The sequence below is a fragment of the Corella eumyota genome, chromosome 1 (genome assembly GCF_963082875.1).
Source record: "Corella eumyota chromosome 1, kaCorEumy4.1, whole genome shotgun sequence".
NCBI classification, from domain to species: domain Eukaryota; kingdom Metazoa; phylum Chordata; class Ascidiacea; order Phlebobranchia; family Corellidae; genus Corella; species Corella eumyota.
The window spans coordinates 15,274,560-15,290,566 of record NC_137490.1 but is presented as its reverse complement, the minus strand read 5'-3'; the positions used below and the strand labels follow the sequence as shown (position 1 = coordinate 15,290,566).

At 27.9% G+C, this 16,007-nt stretch overlaps 3 protein-coding genes across 3 annotated transcripts; all 3 read left to right on the top strand.

The window, feature by feature from the left end:
* Positions 1-462: 462 nt before the first annotated feature.
* LOC145740799 (mRNA-capping enzyme-like) lies at positions 463-4,921 on the top strand. Its single transcript, XM_082558650.1, has 15 exons — positions 463-641; positions 1,020-1,103; positions 1,266-1,328; positions 1,406-1,570; positions 1,670-1,824; positions 2,016-2,068; positions 2,216-2,334; positions 2,611-2,779; positions 2,987-3,127; positions 3,361-3,539; positions 3,679-3,748; positions 3,835-4,002; positions 4,170-4,293; positions 4,368-4,469; positions 4,591-4,921. Exons 1-15 carry the CDS (start codon positions 520-522, stop codon positions 4,668-4,670), a joined length of 1,794 nt encoding a protein of 597 aa, XP_082414776.1. The 5' UTR covers positions 463-519; the 3' UTR covers positions 4,671-4,921.
* A 501-nt stretch (positions 4,922-5,422) lies between these two features.
* Positions 5,423-12,412, top strand: LOC145758673 (uncharacterized). The gene is made up of 23 exons (XM_082572529.1): positions 5,423-5,701; positions 5,841-6,032; positions 6,283-6,437; positions 6,728-6,875; positions 7,082-7,204; positions 7,388-7,501; positions 7,619-7,746; positions 7,982-8,101; positions 8,281-8,407; positions 8,526-8,684; positions 8,894-8,985; positions 9,103-9,310; positions 9,495-9,698; positions 9,794-9,925; positions 10,211-10,341; positions 10,499-10,633; positions 10,733-10,883; positions 11,044-11,173; positions 11,291-11,343; positions 11,422-11,474; positions 11,551-11,654; positions 11,751-11,862; positions 11,928-12,412. The coding sequence occupies exons 1-23, from the start codon at positions 5,477-5,479 to the stop codon at positions 12,106-12,108; spliced, it is 3,177 nt and encodes a 1,058-aa protein (XP_082428655.1). The 5' UTR covers positions 5,423-5,476; the 3' UTR covers positions 12,109-12,412.
* Positions 12,413-12,869: 457 nt separating this feature from the next.
* Positions 12,870-15,512, top strand: LOC145764162 (MFS-type transporter SLC18B1-like). Its single transcript, XM_082575761.1, has 10 exons — positions 12,870-12,980; positions 13,081-13,539; positions 13,624-13,793; positions 13,917-14,133; positions 14,257-14,387; positions 14,457-14,649; positions 14,749-14,948; positions 15,032-15,106; positions 15,215-15,311; positions 15,402-15,512. The coding sequence occupies exons 1-10, from the start codon at positions 12,870-12,872 to the stop codon at positions 15,510-15,512; spliced, it is 1,764 nt and encodes a 587-aa protein (XP_082431887.1).
* The last annotated feature ends 495 nt before the right edge of the window (positions 15,513-16,007 follow it).

Sequence of the window (16,007 nt, the reverse complement as noted above, 5' to 3'; positions counted from 1 at the left end):
TTCCATCATTAAAAAGTATGTGAAATTAATGTGCCGCATTACATACGTCATCAAATATTCCATGTCTAAGTTTTGTTTTGAACGCCATTGGTTTCTTAGTGAAGAATCTTACGTTAATGTATACTTATGTTATAGGGTTTTACCATTTACTTTAAATTTACACTAAAAATAAATTGAAATTTAAGTATGTAATGACTAAAAAACAGCGATTTGGAAAAAAAAAATTAATATATTATGAACATTTTAACATTTAACATTTTTTTTTTATATTTATTTTATTAAGATTTTAAGTTAAATAATTTTTAATGAGGTTTTTACAAATAAATAGATAAAAATTCAAGCTAAAAAAATTTAATATGCAAAGAAGTAAGAATTTAAGGTGTTTACTTTGCGTTAAAGTGTTTACTAAAAGACATCTTAATGTAAATGTTTATATGCTAAACACTTGCCCTGCTTGCAGTTGCATAGAAAACGGTTAAACGTCCAAATCGCCCAAGAGTTTTACCTAAAAATTTTAATATGTCTGTTCCACCGAGATGGCTTCATTGTCCACGAAAAGGAGGTCTTGTTGCAACTAAATTTCTTCCTTTTAAAACACCTTTAAGCTCTAAATATGATAAAGATGTTCCTGAAGAATGCAGGTATTTAATCTGTTAATTAGTGTTGTCGTTTAAATGGATTGTAAATAGAGCTTCTATCAGTTTTGGATCATTTGCTTTTTTGTTTAAAGCATAGCTCTGGGAGCTCTATTAGCGTCGTCCGCCAACAGGCAAACAGGCCAAGTTTATAAGATGCGGAATAGGGGGGATTTTTCTAACCTTACATAATCTTCTTTTCTATTCCTCCCTTTCCGCATTTATTTTAGTACTACTTGTTTTAATTGGCGGACGACGCTAATAGAGACCTTAGCTCTCTAATTAAGGTCTAAAGGTTGCTTGTTTTTTAATTTTATAGTCACAGTAACTATATCGTTTCATATTTCAAAACATCATAATAACTACTTTTTGAATATAATACAGATTTAATCCAGAAATGCTATTTATGTATTTAAATGGGTTGAAGGTTAAAATGTCAGTAGTTATAGATCTTACTAATACAAACAGGTATATATTTAAATAATACCCCTTTTTCACTTCTAATATATAATTTTTTATCTAAATCTCACATTGTTTTTGTTATTATAGCACTGCTAAAATATTTGCATGTCAAAATAATTATTTTGTTTTTTTATTTGTTATAAACCACTTTTTTGAAATAATTTTAAGGTTCTATGACAAAAACGATTTTACAGCACAGGGAATTGTTCATCAAAAAATATCTTGTCGGGGGTAACTTTAAAAAAATTAAAAAGTTTATAGAGCCTTGCATAATATATAGCAGGTACAAATTTTAATTTGTTATACAGACATGGAGAGTGCCCAGATGAACACTCCACCAAATTGTTTGTTGATCTTTGTTCATCAATTATAAGACGAGACCCAATATCGATTATAGGAGTTCATTGTACCCATGGTTACAATAGAACAGGATTTCTAATTTGTGCTTACCTTATTGAAAAAATGGATTGGAGGTTGTTTAAACAATTTCAGTCGACCTAAACTTTTTTTATTTAACATTTTTCGAGCTTAAATTACATTTAACTTTTTTTGATTTAATTTGTGTTTTTTAGTGTTGAAGCGGCCTACTCAGCTTTTTCACAAGAACGCCCTCCAGGAATAATTAAAGCCCATTACATTGAGGAATTATTTGCCAGGTATGGGGCGAGAGAGGATGCACCCCCTCCACCACCTTTACCCCCCTGGCACACAGGAAGTGATGATACAGGTGAGTTGGTTGTTCTAGTTTTTTTTTATTTCGAACAAAAATGTCCTTTTATAAATCTTTTTAAATAAACTAATGGTAATTTGTTAACAGTAGTTTCCTCTATCCTGTGTTGAACTTTGGCAATTAAGTTTCCTTTGCACTTCTTAATTTATTATAACGATGTAACTTAATCTATAAAATGTTATATGCAGTTGATGATGATGGTAACTCAGTATCAAATATTTCTAACGAACGACATGTTAATGTATGTATTAAATAATATCAGCAATTTCAGTTATTTTTGTTATTAAAATTTCTTGATGCTGTATATATATATACTATTTATTTTTAGTTATTTTTGATATATGTTATGGCCACTTAAGTATTGCCTAATTTTTTATGCTTAATTTAGGTAAAACAAAAGCCATTTATTGATGATATGGAAAATATAGATGGAGTAGAACAAGTTTCTACACAACCAACTTTAGGTCAAGTTCAAAGAATTGTACAAGACATGTGTAAATGGAAAAAGTATGCATTTTAGGTTTTAATATTGAGTCTCATGTTAATATATAGACAACTGATTATTAAGTTAATATGCTGAAGTAGTTGCTACTTCTTTGAATTAAGCTATAGAGTTGTCTCTTTCATATTAAGAACAACATAAGCTATATACTTTATCACAAAAGAAAAATGTTACCATTGTTAAGTTTTTAAAAATAATAGTGGTAGGTATATTTCTAGTGTAGTGCATTTATTTATATGTGGAAGAATAGCAATTGTCTACCTATATTTTGCTTCTAACAGAAAAGGTTTTCCTGGTGCTCAACCCGTATCCATGGCTATCACAAATTTAAATTTATTAACCAAAAAGTCTTATATGGTAAGCTGGAAAGCAGACGGAACAAGATATTTAATGTTGTTAAATGGAAGAGATCAAGTGTATATGATTGATCGTGACAACGCTGTATTCAAGGTAGAATAAACTGAAAAGAACATAAAAGGCATTACATAGATTTTAGCTGTTCATTGTTGTTTCAAATTTATGTATTTGTTTACAATTAGCTATGGGACCACCACTAATTTATTAAAAGTTGTTTTTTGAATTTGATGACCATTTTAAAATAATTGTTTAATTGACTTTAACACAAGATATTACAAAACCTTATTATTTTTTTTCAAGATTGCTAATTTAGAGTTTCCCCATCGAAAAGATTTAAATAATTCACTGAGGGATACATTATTAGATGGAGAGATGATTGTAGATGTAGTTAACGGGGAAAAAGTTCCACGTTTTTTAATCTATGACATCGTTAAATTCTCAGTAGGTATTTTGCCATGAAAATTTTACATTTTGGATATATAAAAAAATCAAAGTTGTAATTTTAAACATTTTTAAAATATTTTTTATAAATAATGGTTTTATATTTATAAATAATAGTCTATATTTTATTTTTACTAGAATAGCTTTTGCATACTAATCATTGCTTTAAATTATTAAAAAAACTTTTATTTAATTAAAAAAAAAATTAAATTATTTTTTTGATAAATAACTAGGCACAACCAGTTGGTGATTGTGATTTTCGACGCCGTCTTCAATGTATCGATAAAGAAATCATCGGACCACGACACGAAAAAATGCGACAGGGTTTAATCGATAAAAGGAGAGAACCATTCAGTGTGAGAAAAAAAGAATTTTGGGAAATTCAACAAACAAGAGAACTTCTCAACCAAAAGTAGGTACGATTCGATCCTAAGTATAATGAAAAAATTTTTCACCTAATAAAACTTTAAAATTGAACACTTTAAAAATAAAGTTATTGAAAATTTAAAATTGAATTTTTACACGAAAGTTTACAATTTTTTTTATTTTAGATTTAGTAACATGGTCTCTCATGAAATTGATGGTCTTATCTATCAACCTGCCTCTTCAAATCCAATTGATGTAACTATTTTAATTCACGCAATTCTTTTTTTGTTTTTAATAATCTTGGCCGAGCTATAAAAGTTTTGTTTGTTTTTATTTTTCAGGGTTACACCCCAGGTCGTAATGATGAAATATTAAAGTGGAAGCCGTCATCACATAATAGTGTTGACTTTAGGCTTATTATACAATCTGTACAAGGTGTTGGTCTTGTGCCTAAACTTGAAGGAAGATTGTTTGTTGGTCAACTAGATAAACCTTTTGCTGTAATGAAGGTATATTTGGATTAAGGATGTGTCAGCTCAATATTTGTTTAAATTTTATTTTTTTAACAATAAAAAAACTTTAAAAACCACTAATATTTTAATGATAGTGAATTAGTACTTGTTTGTGACGAACTTTAAAAAGAAAATTTATTAATTTTCTAATTTTTTACAAACAGGTTACAAAAGAACTGAAGAAATATAACAACAAGATAATTGAATGTACGTTTGCCAATGACTCCTGGGTGTTTATGAGGGAACGAACAGATAAAAGTTTTCCCAATGCCTACACAACTGCAATGGGTTAGTAACATGTCACAATAAAATTATGGTCTCTTATATTTCTCTATATTTTTACTCTTATGTTTTTTATAAAGCTGTGTGCGACAGTATTAGACATCCTGTGACAAAAGAAATGTTGTTGGATTTAATCGACCACAGAGCTTACAACCTTAATAAGAATCATCATACACAACCAGGTAAATTTATAGTTAAGACAATTATGTTAAGTTTTTGTTAAATTAAAATATATTAAATAAATATTTAACAAACATATTGATTTTCTTTTATGGTTTTAAAACAAGAGTTGTTTTATTGTAGGTCCATTGCCAGATCAGTCCAGAAAAAGACAAAGAACGGGAGAATTTGTTGTTCCTAAGTCTCTTCCTCCAAGAAGATAGCAAAAAAAGATTTTTTTTATTAAAAACTTTGCATTTTACCGAACTTTATAATGTTGATACTTTTAACACTGTTGTAAAATTAAACTATACTTATAGGCAGATGTTAATCTGATGAATATTCAGTTACTAAAGTTATTCAAATTTGTGTTATTCCTAAATTGTCATCTGCGTTGTTAATATGTTAGTACTGCACATTGTTTAAACAACTATTAAAAAATATGTGACTTTAAACCCCTGTTACCCTTAAGGGATTAAATAAATTTGTTACTTTCTTTGATTTGTATTAAATTCTTGTTAGTTACAAGCAGAGAAAGGTATAGGCGATTTAGGTATAATCTAGTTATTATGTATATTTAGCTCTACAATTAAATAATGTGGTTATTCATTTAAAATAATTTATTTAAGTTGCTTAATTAAATGCTTATGCTTGAATTCAAATCAGGTGGTGTATATTTCAAAAATTATTTGTTTTGGGGAAACCCTGGAAAATTAACAGCTGATCGAAACTCAAATAGTTGGCGGTTTGAATTTTTATTGTAAATATGTAAACAAACAAATTTCAATTTGTTACTTTAAATATTTGTAATTTAGACAATTTAGCTTTTGTAAAGATTTTGTTAAAATTTTACCATGTTGATATAGATTAAGCGTTTAAGGTAAATGCAGACAAGTGTAAAATATTCAATAGATTTATCTTGAGATAAAGTTACTTAAAATATTATTTTTGAAATAATTTATTTATAGTTACTTATTCAGAATTTGAATAAATGTTATTGGTGATTTTATTTTTTTAACAAAACTTGAATATGACAGCACAAAATGCTGCTATGGATTTTTTAAACACAAAAAATAATGGAACAAAATCGTATCCAAATCTTCCTACAACATCAATGTTTAACCCTATTAACGATGACATTGCAGGAAGTTCCAAATACCACAGCGACAACCAAACAACGGATTATCCAAATTATGATATTTCATCTCTTACTAAAAGAAAAATACACCTGGAAAATGCTTTGGAAGATTCTCAAGTAAAAAAATAAATCTTTTTAGAATGACCAAGCCCTAAGAAATAGTGATTTATAACAATTTTTTCTTTTAAATAAAAAATAATGCACTTGCTAAAGCTCATGTTTTTTTTACACTTGCTAAAGTTTATGTTGAATTTAGGCACAAGTTGAATATTTATCTCGAAAACTGGAGGATTCAAAAGTAGCAATGGAAAAACAAAAGCTTAACTTTCGAACAGCATTTGAAGATTTACAACATAAATTATTGGAGACTGTGTCTGGAAGAAAAAGGTTAATGGAAGTAAGAGAACATGAAATGAGACAACAAGAAGATATAATCGAAAAATTACAAGTAGATACAATTTTGTTTTTGGTTTAAAATCTAATATGGGCAAGCAAATATTAAGAAATTTTTGAATTGTATTTTTGTTTGACCAATATATATTAATTTTTAATGTACGATTAATAAAATAATGGTAGTAACAAAATCAGTATGTTAACTGTATGTACACCTATAAGTAAAAAAATACTTCCATAAACTATATTTTCTTGATATTAATAAATTGCCTATGTTTTTAAACTTAATTAATTATATGTTTTAGTCCACTTTAAATGAACTTGCATCCTCAAACCAAATGCAAGAGCAAGCCTTGTTAGATGCTCATGAAAGAATGGAATTATTACAAACTAATAACGAAGCGGATGAAGTTGTTTTTACCAAGTTAAGAAATATTCTTTCTTCTGGTTCTTGCATGAGGTATTATATTTTACCTCTGTGTTATCAAAAATAATTTTTATTCTAGTTTTTTTAATTAATTATGAAATTAAAAATATGGTTATTACTAACCAAAAATTTTGATTTAACGGTGGGATTGTTTTTATTTTTAGGATATCAAATTGTTTTTTTCAAACATCCTTTAACAAATTTATGAGATTTTTTTTAATAAAAAGTTGTTTGATATTACTTTATGTTTTGGAACATATAAAATAATCAATTTGACTCGTAAATGATATCAGAGTTTTGGTTTTAATATTTCTATTTTTTAGTTTTTGTGATGTTGATTTGTTAACAAGCCCGACTCCTGAATCATTAGGAAGATGTTTAGAAAAATATGTCACAAATATAAATGATGAAGTTGATTCACTGAGGAATAAAGTTTTATCACTGGAGGCCAAGCTTAATGCGACCAATCAGGTGGTTATAGAAATAATATATTAAAGTCCAAATGAAAAATATGACTTTTTTCGCATACATATCTTATAATTATATGAGAAACTTTACCATACGTAACAAAATAAATAAAAAAATTGTATACTTATGTTAATTTGAAAATAATTAACAATTTACTTGACCAAAAATTAATATAAATTCAAATATTATTTTAAATCCTATGTTAACAGGCTCACAATGCAGAAAAACTGATAGCTTCATCAGATGCTGCAGAAGCAATTGAATCTTTGACCGATATACATGACAAAGAAATTGCTTTGGAAAAAACAAACAAGATGGATGCTCAAAATAAGGTGGAGTAGAAGTAACATAGTGTTTTTAAAACTTAATAATAAAATTAAATATCATTAATTTCTATTTGTTTTCTTTATTTTCTATTACCTTTCTGATATTAGTTGAAAATTGACTTATATTTTGTGGAGTTAATTTATAGCCCTATGGATTGGTATACATATAAATATTCATGATTTTTAAAGGTTGAAATTTTATCAGCAAACTTGAAAGACCTTCAACTCGAACATGACATGCAGGAGAGATTATATTCTGAAAGTCGACAAAAAGTTGTTGATTTAAAAATGCAACTTGAAGAAGTTTGTAAATTTTAACAAAGAATTTATTAAATTACTTTGTACTGTTATTTTTATATACATTTATTCAAGATTGTTAGACAATCAATTTTAAATTTATGTGATCTTTAATCTATTTAGGTAAAAACTCTTCATGCAAATGAGAAAGGTGAGATACAAAGTCAACTTATAAACACTCAGTACGATTTAACTGCTGAAAAAGACGGAAATGAAATGATAAAAACTGACAACAAATTGCTTAAACAAAGGTAAACCCATTTTAAATTTCTGTTTTAGTTTTCCCATATGCAACTTGTCTAACCTATTTTGCACACTGTAAATATAAACAATTTTTGTATAAATTTTTAAAGTTATTTTTTGCATATATTTTTTAAAAAGTAAAATGTTAATTCTGACATAAAATAAAAAAAACAAGTTAGCAAAGTGAAAATTTCTGATTTTAAACAACCTACTATTAAATAATTTTCATTTACATCTTAACAGCGTGGATGATCTTAATAAGTTGATTGATGACACTAGAGACCAACTTGATCAGGAAAAACACAATGTTCAAGAACTTAAAATAAAAGATAATGAAAACAACTTGGAAATAAATAATCTCAAGTAAATTTTTTTTATATTTACTTTTGTTAGAATTGTTTTATACCAAGTAAATGTAATGGTGTCTGTGTGAAATTAAGCCTTTTTTTAATATAGATATATAACAAAATTGTCACATTACTCTGTATATCATAAAAAATACAATAACAATACTTAATTTAAAATTTATTTTAAAATTTAAGGTTTGATTTAAATGAGAAGGGAGTTGAAATTGGAAGATTGCGTGAAATTGCAGCTCAGTTAAGAGGCGACTTTAACACAAAACTTGCCCAAGAAATCAGTGAAACTGAAAAGGCTGAGAGAAATAAGGTAAATCAATAAACTTAATTATATTAGAATTTCATTTTGCTAAATGATATGTTTTTTTTAAATGTTCTTTAAATTATCTTTTTTGTATCATGGTTAAGCATGTTTAATTTACTTATAGACTGAAGAAAAAGTTCAAAAGGTGACTATTGAAAACATGAAATTGAGAGAAGATTTATCCAGAGTTCAAGCTTTGCTGGAAGCAACTGAAAGACAAAATTCAGAGACAATTGTTGAAAGAACTCAAGCTTTTCAGATGATTCAAGGAAAAGATCAAATGGTAATTCAAATGAACTTAAAAAATAAAAAGATGGTGTAATTTTAAGGAAACTTTTGATTAATACGGTTGTAGTAGTGTTATATTTTTTTATTAGTTTTAGATTGTGTCAGTATTTTACTCTGTTTTTTTTTCAGTTTGATTATATTATAAATTAAATTAGTCAAATAAACAAACTAATTGTTAACATAAATTTGTAAACCTTTTTTTAGGTTGAACGACTTAGCACACAGTTAAGCATAGCTGAAAAAAAATCTTTTGAACAAACTGAAGCAAAACAAGCATTAGAAACAAAACTAGAGTTGTAAGTAAATTTAATTTTAAATTTACAAAAGAAAATTCAAATAAAATTCTCTTTTTAAAAAATCACACTATAATATTTTAATTAATTTATTTAGTTTATCTTTTTTTGAAAATTTAGCTTACAAAAAGATTACATTGATCTTTCAAGCTATAACAAAACAACTAAAGCAGAATTAGACAAAGCTCAGAAATTGCTTGAAGATGAAAAAAAGTTAAACTCACAATTTCGAAAAAGATTGGATGTTAAAGAAACTGAATTAAATGGAATTGTTAAAATTTCTGACTCTGCTCATCAGGAAAGAAGGCAACTAGAAAACAAACTTAAGGTTGGTAAAATTTTGTATAAATTAGCGATTGCAAAGTTATGCTTATAAAAATAGAACAAAATTAAAATAAAATATTTTGATAACATTGTAGAGCCTAAATTTTAAAGAATTTAAAAATGTTTTAAATTTATTTAAAATTTTGTTACTTTATTTGCCACAACCATATTTTTCCACTATTTTATAGAATATGACCAGTGAAATGGAAAAAATTCAATCAGACTTCAAAAAATTGGAAAAAATAAAATCTGATTTTGAGCAACAAATACAGAATCTTTCTTCAGACAAAGAAAACACTGAAAAGGAACTTACTGAAATTAGAACTGAGTTTGAAAAAATTTTAAACTCGAAAGAAGACCTTCTTAATAAACACAAAGAAGCCATTTGTGAGGTATTTAAGAATAAAAAGTATTTAATAACTAGGTATTTTCTTTATTCAATAACAATTATGTAATAAAAAAATTAAAAAAATTTGTTTTATTTAAGTTGGATCATCTTCGAAATGAAAATAATTTGTTAAACTCTGAATTGAAAGTGATTCAGTCAAAATATTTCAACCACACTGATCGACTTAAAAAGAAACTTAGACAGAGAAAAGATGCATTACAAACTGCACAGGTAGGTATATATAAATTAAAAACCCAATATTGTACTAAACTGAGGTTTACTTTTAATTTTAACAGTTATTTGTGTACATTATACTTGATTTAATCGATTTGTTTAATCAATAATAATGCATTTTGTTTATAAATGTATGTATTTCAATATATGCTGTTATTTTTACTAATTAAATTACTTATCTGCAGATTGGTGTACACAGCTTTTAGCTTATTCTGCAATACTTTTTACCTAACTTTTGTTATATTCTTTAAAAAATTTATTTAATTTTTAATTTAAATGAAGGACTCGCTTCACACAGTTAAACACATAGATGAGCGGTCAGCTAAAATTGCTGCGAATATGCAGAAAGAAGTAACTGATAAAAGAGCTCTTATTGATACTTTACAAACTGAACTTTGCAAAGCTTGTGACAAGTAATTAAAACCTTTTTCATTTGTTAATTTAATAATTTTGTTGATGCTTTTAAGACACCAAAAATGATTAATCAAAAACCTTATAATGAAAGTTTATCTAAATTTCAGAATTATGTAATCCATATGTTATTTAATACCTTTTTTGTTTTTTATACAGATTGGAATTATTTCAACGTGAAAATCGCCATCTGAAGAAAGAATCTGCTTCACTAACAACAAAGAATGAGAAAGTTACAGAGATTTTACACACCAAAGATATTGAATTAAAAAACAAATCCAAAAATGAAAAAATGTAATGATTTATAATAAAAAAAAATAAATATTTGTGTTTACTTTTATATTTCACAACAAATCCTCAAATCTTGTAAATAAATTACTTTTATGTTCCAAGGTTGAAGACGACCATTGAAAGATTGGAAATCGCATTAAAAAGGGCTGAAATGAGCAGTTGTGAAGCTCAACTTGTTATAGGAAACCAGGAAGAGGTTATATCAAAAGCTTTGATCAAAAGAAATTTAGAAATAATGGATAAAAGAATACAGGTATAAAAAGTGTATGCCCCCTTTTTTTTTTGTTAAACCAACACAGAGTGTGTTTTGTTATAATATTGGTGATCTTATTTATATATTTAATAGGAATTTACATCAGAAATATTGCTTAATACACAAACTTATTTAATTTATTAATTAATTTATTCAATAGGATCGTCCAGTTTTAAAATATATTTCATCTGCACAAACCAATAACAACCCTGTTCAACATGCAACTGTTAACAATTACCAACATCAAAATAGAAACAACTTCTTACCCCAACAGAAAAAGTACAGTAAAGGTGAAGAAACAAAAAAAAAATTATTGTTTCTAGTTAAAATTAAACTTTAAAAGCTTATAATAAATTTGTTGCTATACAAATTTTTAAAATTAAAAAATAGTTTTTTTTATTTCTTAGATACTAATCAAGTTAAAAAAGCACAGAATACAAATCATCCCATAGTTTCAAAGGTACCTAAGTAAAATATGCATTATAGATATTTATACTTACAGGATATAATTTGTTAACTTTATTATTTGTATTTTTAGACATATAAAAAGGGTGGAAATCATAAAGAAAATCAAATTCCTTTGGAAGATAGGTTGGTAATAAAAACTTTATTATTACATTATTCTAATTATATCATTACTTAACTTTGTGTTTATTTTCTGATTTAGTGCCCAACTCCCAGTTGTGACAATGCTGTCAGATACATCTGATGATGATGTCATGTTAAATTATGATGTCACCAATGATTATGATTTATCACAAAAACAACCAGGTAACCAATCTTTAATAATTTAAAGGAACAATGCTTAACAATTATATTATAAAAATGATTGTAATATTTAATATTTCAAAATATTTTTGTTGGAAGACTTTACGAGAGGGTCATTTGATGATGATCCTGTTTCCTTACTCCTTGAAGCTAGGGATCAATCTAGAAACGAAGAATCTCCGTTCAAAATAAAGATAGCATCTGCAAAAAAGTAAGTTTCAATTTAACATTTTTGATGGTCTTAAAAAAATTTAGTTAAAATACGTTTTTTAACAGGTATCTTCAGGATCAAAATACATCCATGGAACGGGAGGTTTATGACATCATAAAAAAGGAGGAAGCCCGGGAGAGATTTGTTACAAATTCGATATCAGATAATGCTGAAGAGTTATGCAGACAACTTCATAGTAGGTTGGATGGACTCTCCAAGATCGGTCAAAATCTACAAAAGAAATGAATTAAATAAGTTTTGATGTTGTTAATTGCATAAATGTTGAGTTTTAAATTTAACTCAGGTTTTTGCATGCCTATTAAATACACAACTTGTAGCAATAAGGCAATACTTTTTAGTATATTCTACAATCTGCAGCATTAAAACTGTAATAGAAATTGCTTGGTCTTTTACTTGGGTTCGTTATAAAGATATAAGCAGTCCTTAATCTCCCTATTTTAATTGTAAATTTGTAAATTATTTTTTGAGATTGAGGTAAGTAAATTTATTATGCAAGTTTATTATTATTAATAACAGCTTTTATTATGTGAATAGCTTTGTTCTAAGCTGGTTATATTGCATTTATTATATAAATATGTTATATAGTTTTGTAATAAAATAAACATTAGTTATTTTTGCCTATTTTGTAACTTTAAATTAAAAAAACTACCTAAAATATTAGTGGTTCCAAAAATTATTTTTAACTTTTTGACAACCCTGATCCTAATCCAACTATTTCGCGTTTAATTTTTGCTGTAAGGGCGACGTAAAACGCACCTGTTTAACTTCTTGTTTTTAGCTATGGAAATTTTGTTGTATAAAACATGTGGTAAGTAAGATCAGGTCTACATTAGTTTAACATCAGAAAATGTTGTAGGTAGAAGATTTGCTATACGTAAAAAGTTGTTTAAATTTGAAATATATTAATTTTAATACTTTTTATAATTTTTAATGCAAAGATTGTTTGTTAAAGTTTAAAGCCTATTTTTTTAATTTTTTTTATAAAAATGAATTATGGAGCAATATCAATATCCAAATCAGAATCCAACAAAAATCATATTATCAAACTACCGTATTCACAAAAAAACGAAACAGCACATTGTTATCCAGAAATATTGGTAAGAATATATATATCTTATATCATCCTATTTTAGAACTTAAAATTTTAAATTTATAAAAAGTTAATGGTAATCAAAAAGGAAAAAAAATTATACTTAGATTCAGCCACCAAATTCTGCGAATGACTCGCTTGAGTCTGATTGTGAAATGACGTCATCCGAATATAAAATAACGCCTACAGTTAATCTATTTGCGATTCCGAAAGATGAATTTCACGCTTCGACGCCAGTAGATACATTTCTGGATGCTGTTAGTTCACCAACACGTTTTCAAACTTCGGAAAGCGTAGTAGAACCTATAAACGAAGATCGGTCCCGCGTAAGCACCCATCCATCGCGCCAAAGGACAAGCACGCCCACTATAATTGAGTTCACAGCACCAAACCTTACGGTATCCAATGATACTGTGCCCATAAGACACGAAAAGTCAAATGGTAGTACAGCAGGTCGCTTTTCTCAGTTTACAAAACGGCAATGGGGCGCGCTGGTAGGTGTATGCTATGTTAATATGATCTCCAATGCCAGCATATCGATACTGTCTTCGTTTTTCAGTAAAGAGGTAGAAAAACAGCTTTTACTTCAGATATTATCTTAACTTCCATAATGTATTTTTTATAACGGATTACCATTATTTTTTATGCAGGCAATTCAGCATGGTACCTCTCAGTTTGAAATTGGTTTAATTTTTGGATGTTACGCTATCGTAACTGCGTTATTCTGTCCTATTTACGGTTATCTAATTCCAGTCATCGGGGCAAAATCAATGCTTAATTTTGGATTGGGGCTTGCTGGTATTTGTTCATTCTTTTTTAGGTAAAGGTTAAACATTTTTTAAATTTCGTGCTATTTTTTGAAATTATATTTTTATTTATTAAACCATAGGAATAATAAAGCATGATTAATAATTTGACTGTTATGATATTTGTTGTATTTTAGCCAGTTGTTTCGAATCACCTCCAGCAGATTGTTCGTTGCCTGTTGTTTCTTGTGTCGCGCAGCACAAGCACTGGGCTGTGCCGCATATTTTACAGGGTCCTCTGTTATTCTAGCTCAAGAATGGCGAAAAAAACTTACTTTTGCGATTGGCGTGTCTGAAATTTTTACCGGGCTTGGAATGATTATTGGCCCGCTGATTGGAGGTTGGCTGTACGAGGTTTCTTTTTTTGGGAATTTGTTTTTATAGATCGAGTGTACTCCTCATTTTATGAATATTATAGCTTATTAAAAACAACTTTATGTATTTACGTAAATAACATCCTTGCCTACTTGTTTTAAGGTTGGTGGTTTTCAATTTCCATTCATAGCTATTGGAATAGCCATGCTTATCGGTGTGATTCTTAGTTATTACTTAATACGCGAAACTCCGAGTGAGAATGTACCGCCAGGCAATTTCATTAACTTGATAAAGTAATTTTTTACATATTTTTTGTTAACACCTTTTTTGTTGTTTATTAATTTACAAAATGTAATTTTTAGAATACCGAATGTGTTTGCAACTACTCTGCTTATGATAGTTATGTGGGGTGCCATGGACTTTAATATGCCAGTTCTATCTTTGCACATGCAACCTTTAAATGCAAGTCCGGTAGTGGTCGGCTCTATGTTTCTTGTTATGGCCGTTGCCTACACAGTGACCGCTCCAATAATCGGCCTAGTTGGATTTACAAACGTAGGTTACTTAGATGTAATTTAACTTTATATGATTGCAATAAAGTCACGTGCTTAATAGACGATCACAAAAATGACATAATCTTTACGTTAAATAAAGGTAGGTGAGCGCTGTGTCATGATTTTGGGTGGTGTTCTGGTTGGATTTAGTTTTATTTTGATAGGACCTTCGCCGGTTCTCACATACGTTGGCTTATTTGAAGAAAGTATTGCTTCAATTTCAAGTTCAATGATATTACTGGGATGCGGTCTTAGCATGGCACTTGTACCAACGTTTAATGATCTAACCAACTCTGTAATGTAATTAGAAGTGTTTACAGTTTTTAAATATTACAGGTCAGCCTAACTTAAACAAAAATAATATTTATGTTTTATTTTACCAGAAATGGTGGTTTGAAAGATAACATTGCAACTGCTGGTTTGGTGGGCGGAATATTCAACAGTGGGACTTTCCTCGGGTAAAGAAATACTTCATTTTGTTGTTTATAGTAAATACTTGTGTGTATGTCATAACTTTAACATAAACTTTGTAATGCCAAATAATTCACTATGTTATTTGTGTCCAGGGAGTTTATAGGCCCAACGGTAGGAGGAGCACTAATGGAAACTTACAAAGATTATAAGCTCGTCAGTTCCTTGTATGCTTCATCTATTCTTATTTTAGTAAGCTGAATAACGTTAAAATATTTTATAGAAAACTTTTTACGATGAAATTTTAGTAAAAATATTAATTGTATTACTTTTATATTACAGGTAACGTTAATAGGGCTATTCTATTTGTTGGACTGGAAGTTAAAATTCAATGCGTCAGCATCTCCCAAAAACCCAGAACTGAATGAACGCTCTCACTTGCTATCCAAATAATTTAATAATAACAATAATAATTCAAGAAAAACATAATTTTCTCTATAGTTGAACCACTTTTTTGTTAATAGCGCTTCCAATTTGTATTTTTGTTAATAACAATTACATAAATTTGCTGCAACAATCGAAAATTTAAAACAAACCACTTTTCGATTTCAATTAAATCAACAGGTCGAAAGTTTGAAAAAAATGTAAAACATAAACTTGTTTAATTAGTTAGCAAATTAAGGTATTTTTAGTGATCGAGCAAGTGTGTTAACTATTTTGGACAAGTAAGCCATGACACAGTAAACAGCATCTCATCGAAGTTACAATCTTGTGTTGTGTGTAAATGGTTTGTTGATGTTTTACTATTTGCTGATTGCGCACAACATAGCAACTAGATTTCCTGAAAAATTAGCTCTAATTTAGTTTAGTAAAACGGCGGTGTTTCTTAATGGTTTAAAGCAGGGGGTGTTTAGACATCAACTATTTAAATCATCTATCTAAAAATAA